The following is a 22,739-nucleotide window of genomic DNA, read 5'->3' on the forward strand; positions in this document are numbered from 1 at the left end:
CATTTATACTTTATCCTTTATTTAAGACTTCATATTATCACCATGCATTTATACTTTATCCTTTATTAAGAATTCATATTATCACCATTCATTTATCCTTTATCCTTTATTAAGACTTCATATTATCACCACACATTTATACTTTATCGTTAATTAAGACTTCATATTATCACCATACGTTTCTACTTTATCCTTTGTTAAGACTTCATATTATCACCACACATTTATACTTTATCCTTTATTAAGACATCATATTATCACCACACATGTATGCTTTATCCTTAATTAAGAATTCATATTATCACCATTCATTTATACTTTATCCTTTGTTACGACTTCATATTATCACCACACTTCTATACTTCATCCTTAATTAAGACTTCATATTATCACCATACATTTATACTTTATCCTTTATTTAAGACCTCATATTATCATCACACATTTATACTTTATCCTTTATTAAGACATCATATTATCACTACACATGTATACTTTATCCATAATTAAGACTTCGTATTATCACCATTCATTTATACCTTATCCTTTGTTTAGACTTCATATTATCACCATTCATTTATACTTTATCCTTTATTTAAGATTTCATATTATCACCATACATTTATACTTTATCCTTTATTTAAGACTTCATATTATCACCATACATTTATACTTTATCCTTTATTTAAGGCTTCATATTATCACCATTCATTTATACTTTATCCTTTATTAAGAATTCATATTATCACCGTACATTTATATTTTATCCTTTATTTAAGACTTCATATTATCACTATACATTTATACTTTATCCTTTATTAAGAATTCATATTATCACCATTCATATATACTTTATCCTATGTCAAGACTTCATATTATCACCATACATTTATACTTTATCCTTTATTTAAGACTTCATATTATCACCATACATTTATACTTTATCCTTTATTAAGAATTCATATTATCACCATTCATTTATACTTTATCCTTTATTAAGACTTCATATTATCACCACATATGTATACTTTATCCTTAATTAAGACTTCATATTATCACCATTTATTTATACTTTATCCTTTGTTAAGACTTCATATTATCACCACACATTTATACTTTATCCTTAATTAAGACTTCATATTATCACCATACATTTATACTTTATCCTTTGTAAAGACTTCTTATTATCACCACACATTTATACTTTATCCTTTATTAAGACATCATATTATCACCACACATGTATACTTTATCCTTAATTAAGACTTCATATTATCACCATTCATTTATACTTTATCCTTTGTTAAGACTTCATATTATCACCACACATCTATACTTCATCCTTAATTAAGACTTCATATTATCACCATACATTTATTCTTTATCCTTTATTTAAGACTTCATATTATCACCACACATTTATACTTTATCCTTTATTAAGACATCATATTATCACTACACATGTATACTTTATCCATAATTAAGACTTCATATTATCACCATTCATTTATACTTTATCCTTTATTAAGAATTCATATTATCATCATTCTTTTATACTTTATCCTTTCATAAGACTTCATATTATCACCACACATTTATACTTTATCCTTTGTTAAGACTTCATATTATCACCATTCATTTATACCTTATCCTTTGTTAAGACTTCATATTATCACCATTCATTTATACTTTATCCTTTATTAAGAATTCATATTATCACCATTCATTGATACTTTATCCTTTATTATGATTTCATATTATCACCACACATGTATTCTTTATCCTTAATTAAGACTTCATATTATCACCATTCATTTATACTTTATCATTTGTTAAGACTTCATATTATCACCACACATTTATACTTTATCCTTAATTAAGACTTCATATTATCACCATACATTTATACTTTATCCTTTGTTAAGACTTCATATTATCACCACACATTTATACTTTATCCTTTATTAAGACATCATATTATCACCACACATGTATACTTTATCCTTAATTAAGACTTCATATTATCACCATTCATTTATACTTTATCCTTTATTAAGAATTCATATTATCACCATTCTTTTATACTTTATCCTTTGTTAAGACTTCATATTATCACCACATATTTATACTTTATCCTTTGTTAAGACTTCATATTATCACCATTCATTTATACCTTATCCTTTGTTAAGACTTCATATTATCACCATTCATTTACACTTTATCCTTTGTTAAGACTTCATATTATCACCATACATTTATACATTATCCTTTATTTAAGACTTCATATTATCACCATACATTTATACTTTATCCTTTTTTAAGAATTCATATTATCACCGTACATTTATATTTTATCCTTTATTTAAGACTTCATATTATCACTATAAATTTATACTTTATCCTTTATTAAGAATTCATATTATCATCATTCATTTATACTTTATCCTATATCAAGACTTCATATTATCACCATACATTTATACTTTATCCTTTATTTAAGACTTCATATTATCACCATACATTTATACTTTATCCTTTATTAAGAATTCGTATTATCACCATTCATTTATACTTTATCCTTTATTAAGAATTCATATTATCACCACACATTTATACTTTATCCTTTATTTAAGACTTCATATTATCACCATACATTTATACTTTATCCTTTATTAAGAATTCATATTATCACCATTCATTTATACTTTATCCTTTGTTAAGACTTCATATTATCACCACACATTTATACTTTATCCTTAATTAAGACTTCATATTATCACCATACATTTATACTTTATCCTTTGTTAAGACTTCATATTATCACCGTACATTTATATTTTATCCTATATTTAAGACTTCATATTATCACTATACATTTATACTTTATCCTTAATTAAGACTTCATATTATCACCATTCATTTATACTTTATCCTTTATTAAGAATTCATATTATCATCATTCATTTATACTTTATCCTTTATTAAGACTTCATATTATCACCACACATTTATACTTTATCCTTTATTTAAGACTTCATATTATCACCACACATTTATACTTTATCCTTTATTAAGAATTCGTATTATCACTATACATTTATACTTTATCTTTGTTAAGACTTCATATTATCACCACGCATTTATACTTTATCCTTTGTTAAGACTTCATATTATCACCATTCATTTATAGCTTATCCTTTGTTAAGACTTTATATTATCACCATTCATTTACACTTTATCCTTTGTTAAGACTTCATATTATCACCATACATTTATACTTTATCCTTTATTTAAGGCTTCATATTATCACCATTCATTTTTACCTTATCCTTTGTTAAGACTTCATATTATCACCATTCATTTATACTTTATCCTTTTTTAAGAATTCATATTATCACCGTACATTTATATTTTATCCTTTATTTAAGACTTCATATTATCACTATACATTTATACTTTATCCTTTATTAAGAATTCATATTATCACCATTCATTTATACTTTATCCTATATCAAGACTTCATATTATCACCATACATTTATACTTTATCCTTTATTTAAGACTTCATATTATCACCATACATTTATACTTTATACTTGATTAAGAATTCATATTATCACCATTCATTTATACTTTATCCTATATCAAGACTTCATATTATCACCATACATTTATACTTTATCCTTTATTTAAGACTTCATATTATCACCATATATTTATACTTTATCCTTTATTAAGAATTCATATTATCACCATTCATTTACACTTTATCCTTTGTTAAGACTTCATATTATCACCATACATTTATACTTTATCTTTATTTAAGACTTCATATTATCACCACACATTTATACTTTATCCTTTATTAAGAATTCGTATTATCACTGTACATTTATACTTTGTCTTTGTTAAGACTTCATATTATCACCACACATTTATACTTTATCCTTTGTTAAGACTTCATATTATCACCATACATTTATACTTTATCTTTGTTAAGACATCATATTATCACCGTACATTTATATTTTATGCTTGTTAGGATGATAAGAAGTAGAAGACATTGCTTACTAGGATTAGTCCTGCTTACGCAAAACTGCTCCTGTGGCCTAGTGGTCAGAGCGTCCACCTCGGATTCGGGAGGTCGTGGGTTCGATGCCCGGCAGAGTCATACCAAAGACTTACAAAAATTGTACTAATCGCTTGAGGCTCAGCATTAACAGGTTAGTGTTAGGAATGGTCGGCCTGGTGTCAGGATAATGTCACTGGGTGGGGCATCATGCTAAATGTCTGCGGCATGATGCCCCAGTGCTAGACATCACTATAAACTGTCACAATGCAGATATCATAGCTATATGACTGAAAAAGTGTTAAAGCTACGTTAAAATCCAAATCACACACACACATACACACACACACACACTGCTTACGTAAAGATAGAAATCTGCCTAATTTTTCAACTGCATTAAGCTCCATCTGATGAGTCCACAAAACGGCCATCACAAAGAATCTGTAATCATGGATCTTTCAATTCAAACCAAACCATTAAAAATCCATATGTGTAGTTAATACAGGTTATCGCAGTTGCAAGAAAACCTTGCAGTGTCTTTAACTCATAGAATACATAAAAGCAGCACGCATTGCCGTTTTAACCCACAATACATTCTACCACATTTAAAGTACATTATTAAAATTTTCCCATTTTTTGCTTTCTGGACAAATAGCGCAGATAGACTTTACGGTACAGACAGTGTATTTTTCACACAGGAAAAGACAGATTTAAGTTAGCAGCGACACACCTACCATTACAAATCAGTATCGGTCTTTACCGGATTCACGCCAGTCTTGTTGATTAAGACTATTGGTGAGCGCGTGCTCCAACGAAGTAAAATCTACTTTCGTATTAAACAACGAAATACAATTTTCTGTAAACCAGTTTCTGAGTTCATGATTCGGTTTCCCATCGTTCTAACTTGCATTTTTACAACAACAATAATAATGTCTATTTTAAGACGATACAGTATTTAGCATTAAAGCTAATCTTACATGTGGGCCTCAGAAGAGTGTTTACAAACTACAAACTTGTATAATCAATTCAAACTAGTAATTCTACTTCAAACTCTAACAAAAATGACACGTAACAAATGAGGGATCATGTCATTAATTTAAACAATAAACAAAGAGAAAAATATATGATACATAATAAGTATGGAATATGAGTCTGGATGTATATGTAGGTCAATCAAAAGGCAGTCATTATTCAAGGACGTGCAATAACAGTAAATAGTTGTATTTCTAATTTGAATAGGGATTTAAGCTAGAGATTTATCGAAAAGAGCTAGATCGTGGAATATAATGATACTTTTTAGGGTAAAGGAAAGAATGTCACGATTTAGTGAGATTAGATAGGTCGACTGTTTTGTACATGGTGCAACATATTTGCAGTGCAAGACACTTACAAAACGACGAACAATTTAAGAACGGAAAACACTTCAGAAGTTGGTGTGAAAATATCAGCTCTGTGTTTGTGATTTAGTTGTCTTGAAAATGTAAGCGGTACAACAGTTTCTCCAAACGGTTCACCATTACTAGTACTTGTCAAATATAGCTACTGTATATAATTTCGTAATATTTTCATAAACATAATTTGAACAAAATATTCATAAGTGCAGTCGGTTGACTCATTACAAGACAAACGCAGTTATCTTACATGCCTCATTAATGGTTGCTATCAATGAAGCAATTTATGTAGCAGTATACACAGGCAAGCTGTATGTCACTGAGAATACGTTTTATTGCAGGAAGTGTCGACAATTTCTCAGAGGAACTAGTTTTATCTGCATTTTACTTTCCGTTCACCACTTTTGAATGGGATGAACATCGGCCCGAAGATATTAATCCGCCACATATGTAGACAGTTATCATCAGCAAAAATATTGGAATTAGAGTACGTAAGACAATGAGCAAGACAGTCTTTAAAGACAGTTTACTGATTCTAACGCTGATGAGTAGTTTCCAATACCAATACTTTAAAGCCTTTTTGTCAGATAAGACATGATTAAAGAGCGTGTAAGATTTTCAAAGTTATAATATGCTAATTTCGGTAGAAGAATATCGTAATCAACTATACGAATGGCCATTTTCAACTCTATCAATAAAAATCTAATCACTACTTTAGCAAATTTCATTGGCTATATCGAACTCTTTGAAGACCGCTCCCGTAGCATAGGTGGTTAGAGCTTCTGCCTTGGATGCGGGAGGTTGCGAGTTCGAACCCCCAGCCTAGCCATTTCAAAGACTTATAACAATGGAACTAGCAGCTCTCTCGCTTGGCGCTCAGCATTAAGAGATTAATGTCTTGGTGTCGGATAATGTGACTAGGTGGGACACAAACTGACACTACAGACATGGCAGCGATATGACTCAAATTGTTGAAGCTACCTTAAAAAACACACACACAAAATGAACATAAAACGCAGTTACTATTATAACAAATTCAATTTCAGAAAGTAGTCTTTCAGCTATACAAAATCATCATAGATAAACAACAACGGGGTTAGAATTTGCGTTTAGATTCCTTCAATTGCTGATAGATATGAGAAATTAAGACACCCTGTTCATCAAGAGTGATAGATAATTTAATATGTTAATATGAACTTTATCTTTTTGACCAGAAATTAAAACAGTCAAATCAAAAGTCACGCAATGGACAAGCTATTCATCAGTGTACCATTCCGGTTGCGTGCGTCTCATTTGGACTTTTGTGAAACATGTTTATGAAGTTATGTCATTGTTTATTTTTAAAATCTCTAGCTTGCTTCAAATATGACTCTCAAGCTTATTTTTAATAGATTTAACTTTGTGTGACTAAAGAAATTTGCAAACATGTCTGGCAGGTCAACCGGTGAGAATGTCGTTGGAAGTGGTGTACATTCATTCCTTGATATTAACTTGTTCTTAATCTCGAAGAGTTCTTTGCAGCTGGAACGTTCAATAATCTTAGTACTGTAGTAGGCTCATTTAGCTGCATGAACTGGGTTTTCAATATTCTAGATTCTATGAGATTTTAATGTATGTGTTTCCAAGACAGTCAGAGTGAATATTGAAATCTCCAGGAATAATCATGTTGCCACCTATCAAATTTCCATACTCCAGGAGCTTAGCAAACTCTTCCCTAACGACAGATTTAGTCAGCTTGGGTTTTTGTTTCGACTAGGAGGGTGGTGAAGGCAGAAAAAAATGACTGACCATTGTTTCATTATGAGTGCGGTTTGCACCATTTCACACAATGTGTTCCAAGCTGAATATTGTAATGTAGTTAAGACAGTGAATTATAAGTTCTTTGCGATGAGAGCTATTCCACCTCTGCGGGAGTGGCATGGTGGGAGTGGCATGGAAACGACTTGATGGAGTAACCTGAGAATGTTGGATCCAAACAAGGTGGCTCACGGACTGCCTTTAAAGCCATGTTTCTGTTACGAAGAAGACGTAAATAACCTGACAGTTGATAAAGTTAACTATTTATATGCGCCTTTCTGCTTAGCCTACTGATTGGGACTTGAATAAGGCAATGCTCAGTGGTAGGCCAGACTTCAAAGCTGATGATTTAACAGGAATTTGAATTAGGTTTCTCAAATTAACGGTCGAGTTCTCAAATTGTTGTGAAAGAAGGGGCTAAAAAATTAGATCTGGAAGTTTTCTTCCTGTTCTACACCGGCCGGCTTTGAAACATAGATTCATTTTTGACTACCGTTTACATATAAGTAAAGATGAATGTAGTCTTGGGTCTTTAAGTCTAGGGCACAGTGTAGCATCTAGCGCCATGGAGTTTTTATTTAATTCAATTGACGAGGGTCCATCAAATCATAAACGGGTCGACTGGCAATTATAACATGATGACGTCATATTCAAAACAAACGACGGTTGTAGTATTAGTGATGCAAAAGAACCGAGAAAAAGTCTAATAATTCTCTTTTCCTAAACCAGTACATGAAGAAACACACTCCAACAGAACAGCCAGTACACGAAGAAACACACTCCAACAGAACAGCCAGTGCATGAAGAAACACACTCCAACAAAACAGCCAGTACATGATGAAACACACTCCAACAGAACAGCCAGTACATGGTGAAATAAACTCCAACAGAACAGCCAGTACATGAAGAAACACACTCCAACAGAACAGCCAGTACATGAAGAAACACACTCCAACAAAACAGCCAGTGCATGAAGAAACACACTCCAACAGAACAGCCGGTACATGATGAAACAAACTCCAACAGAACAGCCGGTACATGAAGAAACACACTCCAACAGAACAGCCAGTACATGATGAAATAAACTCCAACAAAACAGCCAGTACATGAAGAAACACACTCCAACAAAACAGCCAGTACATGATGAAACAAACTCCAACAGAACAGCCAGTACATGAAGAAACACACACCAACAGAACAGCCAGTGCATGAAGAAATGCACTCCAACAGAACAGCCAGTGCATGGAGAAACACACTCCAACAGAACAGCCAGTGCATGATGAAATACACTCCAACAGGACATACATGCTACAAATTAGTCAAGCCCAATTAATTTGTAACCTTCACGTTGAAGATCACTTATAATAACTGACATTGATAAATGACAGCATCTCATCATCGCCATAAAGTATTACGCCATCTTACGTCATCATCTTGACCGATTCTCTCTCTCCATCTCCATATATGTGAGTTTGAAACTTAAATAAAAGAAAAGTTTGTTATTCTAAGTACTCTTTCATAAAACGAAACGATACATTTGGGAAACAGAACCATAATCTACTTTAAAAATCGCTATCAGAACTGACTAAAATTCCGAACTTCAAACAAGTTGACAGTTCTAAGAATTCAAATGTAAAACTTAATAAGTACTCAGAATTATGGGAATTTAAAACTATTACAGCATACAATATGTTTCGATTTTCTCGCATGTAGAAGAAATTTTCTTGGCTTTTTCTACTTTAACTTTACGCCCGAGCTCAGTGCTTCCATTGCAATCGTCGTCAAAATTCAAACAACCTCCGCGCAACTCATTTTCTCGCGCTTATTTTATCTCGACGATTTCACGATAGGATCACATATGCGAAATAGAAGTTATCTAAAAGCAAACTTCGATCACTGTAGGCACAAAGTCACAGACCATGTAAATGAAATCGAAGCAGGACTGCTTGATAGTGAGCGCGATAGATTTAGGAACAGCGAAATAAACGAGGCTAAATGTACTCGTTTACAAAAAAAAAAAAATACGTCTAAAGTATATGGTAAATAATCTTCATTTTTTTAATTTTTTTTTTTTTTTGATCACTTTAATGCTATCTTGCATTGGATGCGACAGTTGGAAAAAATATTAAACTAAAATATGACGCAAGTCTGGAAGTTCACACTTATATCATCACTGACATTAGACCATATAGAAGTCGCTATCAGAATTTACTTCCTCATTCGAAAAGACTGATTACTCGGCGTTCACCATTTCAGTCATTGGGCCTTCTTGATGAATACAATTCTACCAGAGTGTCATTTATTTTAAACCAAAGTATTTTGGAATTTGCATGTCAAATGTTAATCCTTAAATTTTCCAAGACCTATTATGAAATTTGTTTTTGAAAAACTTTGTCGTAGCATCTGAAAATATCAAGGCAGAATGAATAATGAGACACGAATAAACAAAATGTTTCCATATAATGCTTTGGGAAGCAGTAAGCTAACCCCATTGTTTAAACAAGATACACAAAAAAGTAGTTCGTGGATATGTTTTATACCTATTTTATCTGAACGAATATATGTGCCGCGATTTCTTTGCGATTTGTATCTTAATTTGACACATACTGATCATGTCGAGATCTGCGACATTACTATTAAGGTTTGCTTATACAGCCTATGAATTACGTGAACCATGATTGGTTCAAATGGACGATTTTTATTGTCGTATTACTCTTAAAGTGTATATAAATATCTACAGCGACGAATAAGATTAAATCTGTATCCATATCCTCATAAGCCAAAGTTTGTGGTTCCACTATGTTTCACATCGACCTCTGTCGTAATATTTTGCTGAAACAGCATAGAGCGCTCTGATGTATGATTGAATGCCGCTAAAGAAAGCTGATCCAATCAGATCTCGTGTTAAATTAACTTAGAACACACAACAGGGAGGTATAACAGGTAGAGCCCTCCGTACAAACCGACATTTGTCGCATATATTTCCAATTTAAACCGTTCACATGTGATTTTTTTCCAAGTTAATGCGTGTAGACGTCTTGGAAATCGCAATACTGAACATCTTTGTAACAAGTTTTCTCCTTGGTCAAACGATTTCGTTATATCGCATGACGATACTGCTCCGTTGTCTCATGTGACAATGTAGTACGATCATTGTTTACAACATTAGTGGCTATATCATGCCAAGGAGAGGGAAGCTAAGTGTTTATGGACACACATAGTCCAGTGCTCAACAAACTGAGCTGTTGCAGCCTCCTCGATGGAACGAACTGGATTGACGGACCTTGACAAGTGAAGTTCCAGTATCAATAGCAACAAGCAATATTCCCCAAATATAACACGCCCCCAAAGAAGCATGTGTGATTCATTCAGTCACTAGAAAGCTTGCTAGTCAATGTTTATACTTCTGGGTGTGTTCTTGTTCAAAATGTCACAGGCACCCACCCATTTAAAATCACCAGGATCAGAAAATCAGTTTCAAACGGAGACGAACAAAATTTATAGTTTCTCTAGTGACAATACGCACGAAAAAATCTCATAGTGCACTATTGTTATAATAATTCAAAAAATGCTAAGTATGAAATGGATGAAGGGTAAAAATTTGTCACATTTTGTCGTATTTATTTGAACTAATTTGCTATAGTGCGCGCAACATATGGGGATACACCATGGCTAATGTTATCGGCACTTGATACGTCTGAATGATCGTTTGATATACACTTGATCCGATCCAATTACTCGTTATCCAATTACTCGTTTCATTAACATTCACAGCACAAGCGGTATAACTACTTAACCGTAATGTGCCACAGCGGATATCTCATTACATACCTTTGCAACATTAATGACGTTTAGTGTCGAAAGAAAGAGCAAATAAATTTTTTTATATATAAACTCTTCCTGGTATGTAAAGCAACTGCATTGCCATAAAATGTGTGCACTTTAAATCGAAACTATCTTTTCATGCTGTCTTGAATAATATCATAATTCTTTCGCTAATAATGCCCTACAGAAGTCAAGATTATCGTTCATTATCGCATTCTGTTTATCTGACAGTACTTGTACGGTCTTCAAATGCTAACTGACCCTCAGTAGATTAAATACATAAACACTCAAACAAAATATGACGTTGTACTTGACCTATATAATAGACACATATGTACCAGCAGTTACAAAGGTTTCGTTTTGATCCATAATACTTACGATACTGCGCACATTTGCCCTTAATATTTATGATATTGCGCACATTGGCCGCACAATACTTATGATAGTACGCACATTGGCCCCAGAATACTTATGATAATTCGTACATTGGCCCCAAAAATACTTATGATAATTCGCACATTGGCCCCAAAATTACTTATGATAATTCGCACATTGGCCCCAAAATACTTATGATAATTCGTACATTGGCCCCAAAAATACTTATGATAATTCGCACATTGGCCCTTAATACTTATGATAATACTCACATTGGCCCCAAAATACTTACGATAATTCGCATATTGGCCCCAAAATACTTATAATAATTCGCACATTGGCCCCAAAATACTTATGATAATTCGCACATTGGCCCCAAAATACTTATAATAATACTCACATTGGCCCCAAAATACTTACGATAATTCGCACATTGGCCCTTAATACTTATGATAATTCGCACATTGGCCCTTAATACTTAAGTTTCAATAAGACTTAAAATTACACGATGAATAATACTCATTTCAAGTGCACTAGTTCAACCATGGAATTACGTATGTCAGAGATCAATTAACAAAACGAAGCAAAGCAGTACAAAAACAAATGACAATGAATGTGTGTGTGTGTGTGTGATTAGGATTTTTAATCTAGCTTTAACAATGTTTCAGTCATATCGCTGCGATATCTGCAGTGTGACAGTTTATAGTCACATTATCCTGACACCAGGCCGACCAGTCTTATCACTAACACTTAATGCTGAGTGCCAAGCGAGGCAGCTGGGGATCGAACCCACGAACTTCCGCATCCGAGGCGGACGCTCTATTCACTAGGCCACTGGAACGGTCAAATAACAATGAAATGTTCAAAGCTAGATATTAAATGGCCTATGCTGTGTGTATGCAGAAGTCAATTACAAAACAAACACAATTAACAAATACAGAAGAATGCGTTGAATTTCCAAAGCATTACATGATCATGTCTGATGGAATTATTAGTTGAAAATGTTGGATGTTACGTTGACCAATTTTCAAACAATACTGTCACTAGATATCTAGTCATGCAAACTTTTGTAAATTCAAAGATTTATTTTGTGTTTATTTTATTTTATGTTTATTGTATTTTATGTTTGTCTGTTTTAAAATGTGAATCAACGACCAAAAGACTACTCAAAATATGTTTGTTGTATCGATTGTTGTATATTTGTTATATATATATATATATATATATATATATATATATATAGAGAGAGAGAGAGAGAGAGAGAGAGAGAGAGAGAGAGAGAGAGAGAGAGAGAGAGAGAGAGAGAGAGAGGCGCGCACTTCAGTCGTATGCATTTGCATCGCCATTACTCCTCTTGACCAATACTGATTGATAAGGTGGTAACATAAAGATGAATATAAAATTTTACACATTAGTCATCAAATTCGCCCATATATGAGCCACTTTTTAAAATTCGTAAGTTTGATATTAGTAGTTCAGTTTCAGTGCTACTCTGTCGGAATTACATTACTTTAAAAGATAATTCCAAAACGAACGGCACTTTGATGGTTTATTGAATAAGTGCTCTGCGCATAACTTTTGTAATGAAACAACATCTACAAAACACGTGACAGTACAGGAAGATAATAGCTAACAAAGATATTTGCATTTGTCTTGTTCCTATAGATTGTTTTAAGTTACTAAAATCCTACTTGGAATTTTAAGGACCTCGGACTTGTTGCAGTACATTGTACTTTCGGGCCTAAGACGTGATACAGTCCATTGTACTTTTAGGCAACATCATTATCCAAAATTTAAACTAATCTTTTGGGAGAGCCTTATTTGCTTGGTGGCTCCTTGTTTTAGTAATTGCGGAAAATATAATTAGAGATCAAGTGAAACGCAGAACGGAAGTGTGTGTACTTCACTAGGATATACATATCGGACCATCCACTTGATGAGAGGATTTTGTATATACTTTGTCTTAAGGGCTCTAGTAAGTAACTTTCGGTGCAGCTTACTTTATATCTATGTACTTGATTATAGGTTGATGCTTGACTTACAAGATTGATGCTCAGGTTCCAACCTAATGATTATATCTGGTTTGTACGGGCATAGCGACATTATCATCGTCATCAACAGCAGTAGTAGATGAAGAATCGTAGTTTTCGACGAAGCCATTGTAGTAGATGATGATGATGATGATGATGATGATGATGATGATGATGTGTGTGTGTGTGTGTGTGTGTGATTTAGATTGGTAACGTAGCTTTAACAATGTTTCAGTCACATTGCTACGATATATGCAGTGTGGCAGTTTACAGTGGTGTCTGGGGCATCATGCCACAGACATGTAGCACCGACCAGTCCTGACAATAACCACATAATGCTGAGAGTCAAGCGAGGCAGTTGCTGGCTCCATATTGTATCGCTCTTTGGTATGACTCTGCCGCGGTTCGAACCCGCAACCTCCGATATCCTGGGTGGACGCTCTAACCACTTAGGCTACCGGAGCAGTTGATGTTGATAAGAAAAAGATACAAGATGTATGCATATGTTGTGACTATCTTGTTCGCATTTATGAAAACATCCAAAGGAATTGTTTTCCATGTCGCAGTCTCCTTTTAAACTCTAAACCGTGACCAATTCTCTATCGAAATAGGAGTATGTGACCTTTGTATCTGTCAATATAAGAAAATGTGATCATATTCTCTACTTGCATAGGAAAACGTAATGTTTTTCCATTGTTGATCGAGATGTCACTTTGAAGTACGAATGATTTCAAACTTGTTACTTCAATCATAATTCATTGAAATCACAAATATGTCTTTCCCAATAGATGATTAGCAGTTGTTGTAATCAATTTAGAATTAATTACACAATACGGTGATGGTTACACTACCTCTAACACAGGGAGCCACGGTAGCTCACTTGGTTGAGTGTCGGGCTCGAAATCTAACCGTTGGGGCTCTATATCAGTCTGCGCCAAGCCAGACCACGTCAGCTACCTCGGTGCGTTCTGGGAAGGCACTTCGCTCTCGTTTCCTTGGCATGATAGAGCAAATGATGTGTTAAAAACCAAACAACCACAAAATTCTCTAACAATGCAATTTAGTGGGACTTGCAGCCGATATTATAATTATGTAGTGGGTCTCGTTCTTCGCTTGCTTGATTGGAGAGTGGGAGGGGGAAGTACACAGTAGAGGGGTGGTGTGTAGGTGCTTGCGTCTGTTCCACATCGCTATACAGACAATTGTCGAAACATTGTTAGGAATGAATTGATGGCCGTATGGGTGGAGAGATTGCAGAGAGAGATAGAAAGAGAGGGAGAGAGAGATAAAAGATGGCTAAATAGGCAAAATTTGTGCTGACAAATGCTCTCAAAGAATACGCCAATAGATAGATATTCATGTTAATGTTCAGGGATTAAAATTGTATACGTGCTCATTTACGGAAACGTGATCACTTTATGAAAGACCAACTAACCTAGTTACATGTACGTCTTTAATATTAATAAAGTGATTTATTGCCATTGATATGAGAAGATATGCAACTTTATCCACCCAAGTCAAGTCTTGTTCCATGAGGTCGAAACCGGAGTGGAACATAACTAGACGTGGGTCAACAAGTGCCCATGCTCCTCCAAAAAGGAGAAATAAATTATTTATTGTGCCGAATCGTATAAGACAGTGAAGACGATTGAGACAGAGACATCGATCGCGTTAGGGACGCAAGCTGTTTTGTTCCATGACACCTGATATTTTGTGCGCTAGTCATTGACACTGTTATTGTATGATGCAACATTCTTAACCATGAAAACTCACCTATAAATGAGACATTATAAAAACATGCTGTCTTCACAGCAATGATCTGTCACCGTGATACTTAGTAATCTAACGAAATGGAAAGGTATGGCATATGGAGGGGAATTACCGCCATAATGTACGTGTTTCCTATGAGTATATGGGGTACATTAAGCTCTGCATTATTTTGCATTTTCTATTGCTATCTGTTGTAGACTTTTTATTTCCTTTATTCTATTTTGCATTTTCTATGTGTGCATGATATACATTCTATATTGCATATTTACAGCTGCAAATATTTGATGGCAAATTTTATTTGTCTTTGTTTGGAATATTAAAATTTTATATCTTCGAATTACATGTACATATTTTTAATATTATGCAATTCCTGATTCGACATATTATCATTCCATGTCTAAGTCACCTCTCAGTTCCGAAGATCTATTTGATACATGTTAATCACCATAGCCGTAAATATACGTACACGTAACATCGTGGAAGTTACGAGTAGCACAACGAATGTTACAAAATATTAGCAAGCTGTAATCCATGTATTTATAGCTGTAGCTGTTAGCTTAATCACTGAAGTGGAACAGCTGTCCTGGTAATCCATGTATTTATAGCTGTAGCTGTTAACTTAATCGCTGAAGCGGAACAGCTGTCCTAGTAATCCATGTATTTATAGCTGTAGCTGTTAGCTTAATCACTGAAGAGGAACAGCTGTCCTGGTAATCCATGTATTTATAGCTGTAGCTGTTAGCTTAATCACTGAAGCGGAACAGCTGTCCTGGGTCCAGTATACTGCAGATTCTATGCATGGAAGGTATAGTATAGATCCCTAATCCACCACCCACAAGCCCTTATTGACTTTAGGGTAACGGAAAGACGAAGTTCAAAATGGTAGCATGTGTAATGAATGATGCAAACAAAATCAGTCGTATAGAATCTGAAGACACGAAATTGCAGGGTTGATGTAACACAAATAACCAAATCATTGGTAAATATTGGCAGATGTAAGAGATGCAGTCTAGAATGCACTTCATATGCACACATACAATATAAAATAGAATGTGCAACATTCTAGTATACTATTACAAAATGCATGCATATAATTAAAACTGTAATCCACCTCCCTACATGCACGAATGCTTCAACAATTTGTTGGTTTATGTACATTATTTGTGATAAAATATTTATCCTAGTGACGTATGGTCTAGGTTGTTATTCAATATGAAACAAGATGTCTTACCTCCCACCAGACGGAAAAAACCAGGGACTTTCCACGTAATCCATTTTTCTTGTTTTCTAGTCTGTATCAATTTGACACAGCTTATATGTTAAAATAAAAAGTCGCGAACCGTACACATAGTTCACAGTGTTTCTCCACAATGATCATGTGTGTATGCAGAACGTCATATTCCAGCAATGAATTTTTTACGATTCGTTGTTAGAATGTTAAAACTCTATTTCCTTGAGGTCGCTGAACGTAAATTATGCTGTGTACTTTTGTCAGCCTTTTTTATCCCAAGTTCAGACGGTAATTTCATGTTTGCTCCGGAAATATTCTAAGGAAGTTAACATAGTCAAGTACGTTTTTGAGATCTATATTTCAGAAACATATTTATGTTACATAATTTGAATACGTGAAGCTTACAAATCTAATAATGATGACTTTAAAGATAAAGACAGTGCAGAATTCACGTTTGCCCTGGAAATATGTTAAGGAAGTTTACGTTGTCAAGTACGTTGTTTCAATCTTTATATCCGAAACATATTTATGTTACATAATTTGAATGCGTGAAGCTAACAAATCGAATAATGATGACTTAAAAGAAAACGAAAGTACAGAATTTCTTTTAAGGTTTTAAAAAAATATTATTGATCAATGAGAACTAAGAATTCCAAGAGCACACGCTGGTAACAGGTTCTCTTTCAAGATGTATCAGAAATCATACTGTTACAAGCCAGGAGTATTTGCTTGACCGAGCAGTGTCAAACCCTGGCGCGATTCCACTATAAGTCATACGTTTAGCTCAAATTTCCAAAGATTTGCATACAACTTCAGTCGTAAATAAGGAAGCTATATATATATATATATAGTTCAAGACCACAGATCTCACAACTTGTCAAATATCTATCAACCGCACTTCTGCATGGTTTCTCTTCGTTAGGTTTCCGTACCGTCAGCAGTTCACGCCGTCGAAAATATACGACTATCCCCTAACACATAGAACTATTTTAATTACGCCACCTTAGGTCAGTCAATACATGGGTTCAAGGAACATTTCGCCAGTAAAACTGCATCACATTTGCCACCATGGCGACATAAACGGTTTATGTTAAGTCCCTTCTTGTTTACTTCTTTGTGTAATGTACCGGTCTCCTACCGTAAATACTGTCACTGCTGTCACACCACCAATGTACACCACTAGATTTTAATAGGGACTATGATATTCAGTGACACTCATGCGGTTTTGATCTGAATTAACTAAAAGTGAACCAAATCACTATGGAAAATTACTAACACTTCACTCCGTGACGTTTGCTCATAGTAATTAGCTAATTATTTCGGGCCAAGGAATATTTCCATTGCACCGAGTTCCAATAATCAAACAAGCAATTATACAAATCAAAGTATTCTTTGAAATGGACACTATAACCAAAGGCGCCTACTTCAGATTAATTACAATAAAAAATGAAGATGTAAATATGAACCATTAGCAACTATGTGTCCAACGTGTTACCAGTCAGCGCCGGTAATGGAGAAGAGGATTCCAAATTCCGACCAGTACCGAGGGACGGAACAATGCTAGTCGTTCATGAGTCGACTTTGGGTCGCTATTTATGAATGAAGCACCCATAGACACTCGGGGTCATTGGTTAATTTTGTTGTATACTAATGAAGACAAGGAACTGGATTTTATGAAGACGGATATTTTTACTCATTGAACTCTTTATATGACACTTTAGCTCTGAATAATAAAACATTATTTCCTGGAAACATTTACCAAGTCAATAACGCTGGAACTTGTAAAATACTAACACTGACGTCAGCGGTGTCAGGTGTAATTCTTATCAAGTTGTCTAAAGTACTAGCGAAATATTCACTGTATAAAACTAATTGGAACAGTTGTATATGAAAATGATGCGAATCAACACTCCTACTCATCGGCCTTCTCCACATCACAGGAGCATTGGTGAAAGAAGAATTTCGACAGTCATCGCAAGCAAGTGAACATTCAATATTATGTTTGTGGCATGTGCATATTGAAGTGCTACAATCAGTATTACAGTTGTATATGATACTCTCCAACAGGCTGCGTGATGCTGGTTGGGCAACACTGGCCACTGCAACAAGAGCTACTTGGACTTATTTCAATCCCCACTTAATTTGGCATTATCTTGCTAATTTTGAACTTGGTTGTAGACACGGAAAGAGTGGTCCTTGGCTGAAGATGTTGGAGGCATTGACCTCAATTAAACCAATGTTGCGGTCTTCTTTACCTTTTCATAGAAACGCTTATAATGGAAAACCGTGTAAGGTGTCAGCCGACTTACCGTTGTAAACAACAACTGAGGCTGTCTCTCCAGCTAAAAACATATAATCGACAGCAGAGATGGAGTTGTGGAAGACTCTACATGCTCTTAAAGCTGCCAATCTTCATGAGTCCAACGCCTATTCTTTGCTTTCCAACACCTATTCTTTGCTTTCCATTCTGGCATGTTAACAAAGGAGCAAAAGAATGTCAGTGTCAGCAGCCATTGGATCTCGTTCACTGGCTGCACAACTGAAAACTGCACAGTAAGATCATCTGCATCTCCAGGTGCAAGTAGGGTACCACGTCCAGCTTTTTCAAGATGTTCTCCCAGCATGTATCTGAAGCGTTTACTCTCTACGTTTATCGCAAACACATTCTTGTGTACAGTGAACCTTTTTGTTGTATCAAGGTGAAGCGATACAATTGTGCTGTTGTTCCCGATCATATCAGGTGTGATATCTTTCACTGTTGCAACGTCTTGGTAACCATCAAACATTACTGAGCATATCCCATATTGTAGCGTCACGTAGTGCACATACAAACTACACGTTTGCAAATGTTGAATCCTTATTCCAATGCAAATGATCCAGTACAACTAAGACATACAATGGACGCCAAACGGAACCAGGTGTATGTTGACTGTCGTTTACCTCCTTCCTCAATACATCTGCAAGTACTGCCTTGTTTGTCTGTCTCAATACATCTAATGTCACAAACAAGGTGACAGATAGCTGCAAGGTTCATTCTTAAAAAGTCTTTGCACGTTTGTATTTTCGTATCTGCCAGTTAATGTCAATTCTGAAAAAGATGTCCAGGTCCAATGTGAATGGCTTTGTTATCAAGTTTAACTGTGATCTTGCTACCTACAGTGGTTGCCTATTGACTCTCCTTCAAGGAATATTTGTAGATGTCTTGTCTTTTTCTAAATTATGCTATCTTCTGTCCAACAGCTGAATCAGTGTCTATGTCAATCGATTCCTGTGCCACCCATTCAGTTTGAAGATTTGTCTCTCCGCACCATGGTTTCAGTAGACTGAATTGGTTTCTTGCTTTCAAAACTTCTACCAGGTTTTGTCTTTGTAGTCTCCCTTCATCCTTGCATGAGATGTTTCCCCGTGTTGATCACTGGTTTGGAAGATGTATCCTGTAAATTCTAGCATGGTATGGTCGATTTCAGTACAAGTTGATTTTGAATTGACCCAGACAAGCATCGGAAGTTCTGGCATGCAACTACCTCTGGTACGCCCCCTAGTGGTCGTAATCTGCTATTGCTCAATTATGAGTTCAGCGAAAAGGCATCCCCAGAATCTCCTACTACGTCGTACAGCATGGCGTCGTTTCAAAAGGCATCCCCAGAATCTCCTACTACGTCATACAGCATGGCGTCGTTTCAAAAGGCATCCCCAGAATCTCTTACTACGTCGTACAGCATGGCGTCGTTTCAAAAGGCATCCCCAGAATCTCTTACTACTTCGTACAGCATGGCTTCGTTTCAAAAGGCATCCCCAGAATCTCTTACTACGTCGTACAGCATGGCGTCGTTCAAAAGGCATCCCCAGAATCTCTTACTACGTCGTACAGCATGGCGTCGTTTCAAAAGGCATCCCCAGAATCTCTTACTACGTCGTACAGCATGGCGTCGTTTCAAAAGGCATCCCCAGAATCTCTTACTACGTCGTACAGCATGGCGTCGTTTCAAAAGGCATCCCCAGAATCTCTTACTACGTCGTACAGCATGGCGTCGTTTCAAAAGGCATCCCCAGAATCTCTTACTACGTCGTACAGCATGGCGTCGTTTCAAAAGGCATCCCCAGAATCTCTTACTACGTCGTACAGCATGGCGTCGTTTCATGAAGGCTTCATACACACTTGGATGAATTGTTTCAGGAGTTCTCATTTCATGAATATAGAGATGAACTGTCTTTTGTAGAGAGATTGTGCTCTGCTGCAGCCAAATAAGAGACTACCGTATGGAACGACACATGGAGATTCCAGGTGGAACGTTGATTGTTTTGCTCTTAAGAAACTCTTTATAACGACATTTTTTTCCTCAAAACCGACATCTTAGGGGGAAGTGACTGACACTGCATTTCTACAGCATTTGCTTCCCGAAATTGTTACATTTAATATAATTTAGAGAGATTCCCACATTCAAGAAGGGCATGCTAAGCCCACACAAACACTAGTTAAATCTTAACTCTGATTCTGAATATTGAATATATTAAACAGTTTATAATAACACATATTTAACATGTACTTATGAACATAACAACCAGATACATATTAGTAACAGTAAATTATGCCCCACCCGAAGCAAAACATTGGTGAAAGACATCTATATTACTTATTTATTTATTTATGTATGACACAATGCATCAACTACCTAGCTTAGCCCAGGCTCAATGAGAAAGAGGCAAGTGAACCGTTTGGCCTTGATATCAGCCTCCAAAGGGCTCCAAAAGCGCATTTAAACAAATAATTTCTGAAAATAATAAAGATACTTCGCTGTGTGCTTCGTTGTCTTTTAAATCATTATATTGTAAATTTTATTGGCTTCCTGGGATTCCAAAAGTGTAATATAACAGAACCTATGGACCTCAAAATGTCTGTCTCCTGGGCCTCTCTCATTCTCTGAAGCAGCCAGGTCTAACCTGATAGTATCCGGATTGCCAGATCTGAGATAGCACCAATTACTTATTAGTATCTGAGATAGCACCACTTATTTAGTAGTATATGAGATAACACCACTTACACATAGTATATACATTACTGTGAAATTGAAAGTGCTTATTCTATCAAACGTTGTCTATGACAGTATGCTAGGTATTTCAAGAAAACTGGATGAACTTTTTTTGAAGTTATGACAATTAGAATTTGAATATACCTAATGGAAATAGTGTCAATCATAAAGCAGCCAGAGCTACTTACGTATTGCAGCGTGGTTGTAATTTTGCAACACGCGTGCGTGGTCACTAATAACTGTGGTCATCTGGTCGTGTTGGGAGCATTCTGCTAATTTTCGACTGAGGGTGAAAAAAGCCAGTCATATACCAATCGAATTGTGTATTCCTGTGAAGGACACTAATTACTGTTCCCTCACTAAGCTAAATAGTCACACCAAAATGGAACAAGGTGTTGAAATATTGTCTCAGAACGTTTGTAATATTACTAAATGTTTTATGAAGAACTGTTTAAATTCTAAACGCGATTCCCCCAAAATCCATTTATCTTGCAAGAAACGGCCTGCAGTGGCTTACTCTGTGAAATGTAGATTTTAGTAAGAATATCCTTGGCACAGGAATCTAAGACCTTCCTTTATACAGATCTTGATCACCTCACAATAAGTTAATTGGCGTCCTCAAAACATCAAGTAACACTACGCTAATCAGTGTCCTTGAAATATTCATCTTTTTATTTAAAATAGCCCCGTGAGAATGACAATGTATGACGAATGATCTTTGGCTAAAATCATTCGTTCTGAATATTTCCCGATCACTCACACGACCTGATGAAAGACACAATCTCCAATATCTACAGAATTTGCAAACGGAGACAGAAATATAAATGGCTCAGACCTTACGTATTTCATAATGAGATATTGAAATATATCAGTTTGGAGAAAAATGATGCCCTTATGTATGTTACTCAATTTGTATTTCCGTATTTTAGGCCGACTAAACTTTTCCTTTGCTCTCACAGACCTCCACCCCTTCCCCCGCCCTCTCCTCCTTTTTCCATCAGGATGAACAGATTTTAAAATGTGTCAAGACTGTGGATCATGTGATATCAATTAATGTAATTAATGAGATGGTGTCTTGAAAAAATTGCCCAAAAACGAAAACCAGACAGCAAAACGAAGGCTTTAATTATTAACTAATTATAATTAGTTTTCTATATGAATAATACTAATTGTCCGTGATTGAACTCACTTGACCTGTTGCTATTACTCATTCTATCACAG

The 22,739-nt window shown here is 35.1% G+C and overlaps 1 protein-coding gene across 2 annotated transcripts in view; it reads right to left on the bottom strand.

Moving 5' to 3' along the window:
* LOC149800357 (cytosolic phospholipase A2-like) overlaps nt 1–22,739 on the bottom strand; it is a 182,671-nt gene that overhangs the window by 53,298 nt on the left and 106,634 nt on the right. Inside the window, exon 1 of one of the 2 annotated variants that reach the window (XM_089959980.1) lies at nt 16,489–16,735. The exons of the other annotated variant lie outside the window; for it this stretch is intronic. Within the exon in view, the coding sequence (XP_089816106.1) occupies nt 16,489–16,532 (44 nt within the window). The 5' untranslated portion in view covers nt 16,533–16,735. Of the gene's footprint in view, nt 1–16,488; nt 16,736–22,739 lie in introns of those variants that run through there. 2 annotated transcript variants of the gene reach the window in all.

The sequence above is a fragment of the Sinohyriopsis cumingii genome, chromosome 5, assembly GCF_028554795.1.
Source record: "Sinohyriopsis cumingii isolate HCF-2022 chromosome 5, ASM2855479v2, whole genome shotgun sequence".
Taxonomy (NCBI): Eukaryota; Metazoa; Mollusca; class Bivalvia; order Unionida; family Unionidae; genus Sinohyriopsis; species Sinohyriopsis cumingii.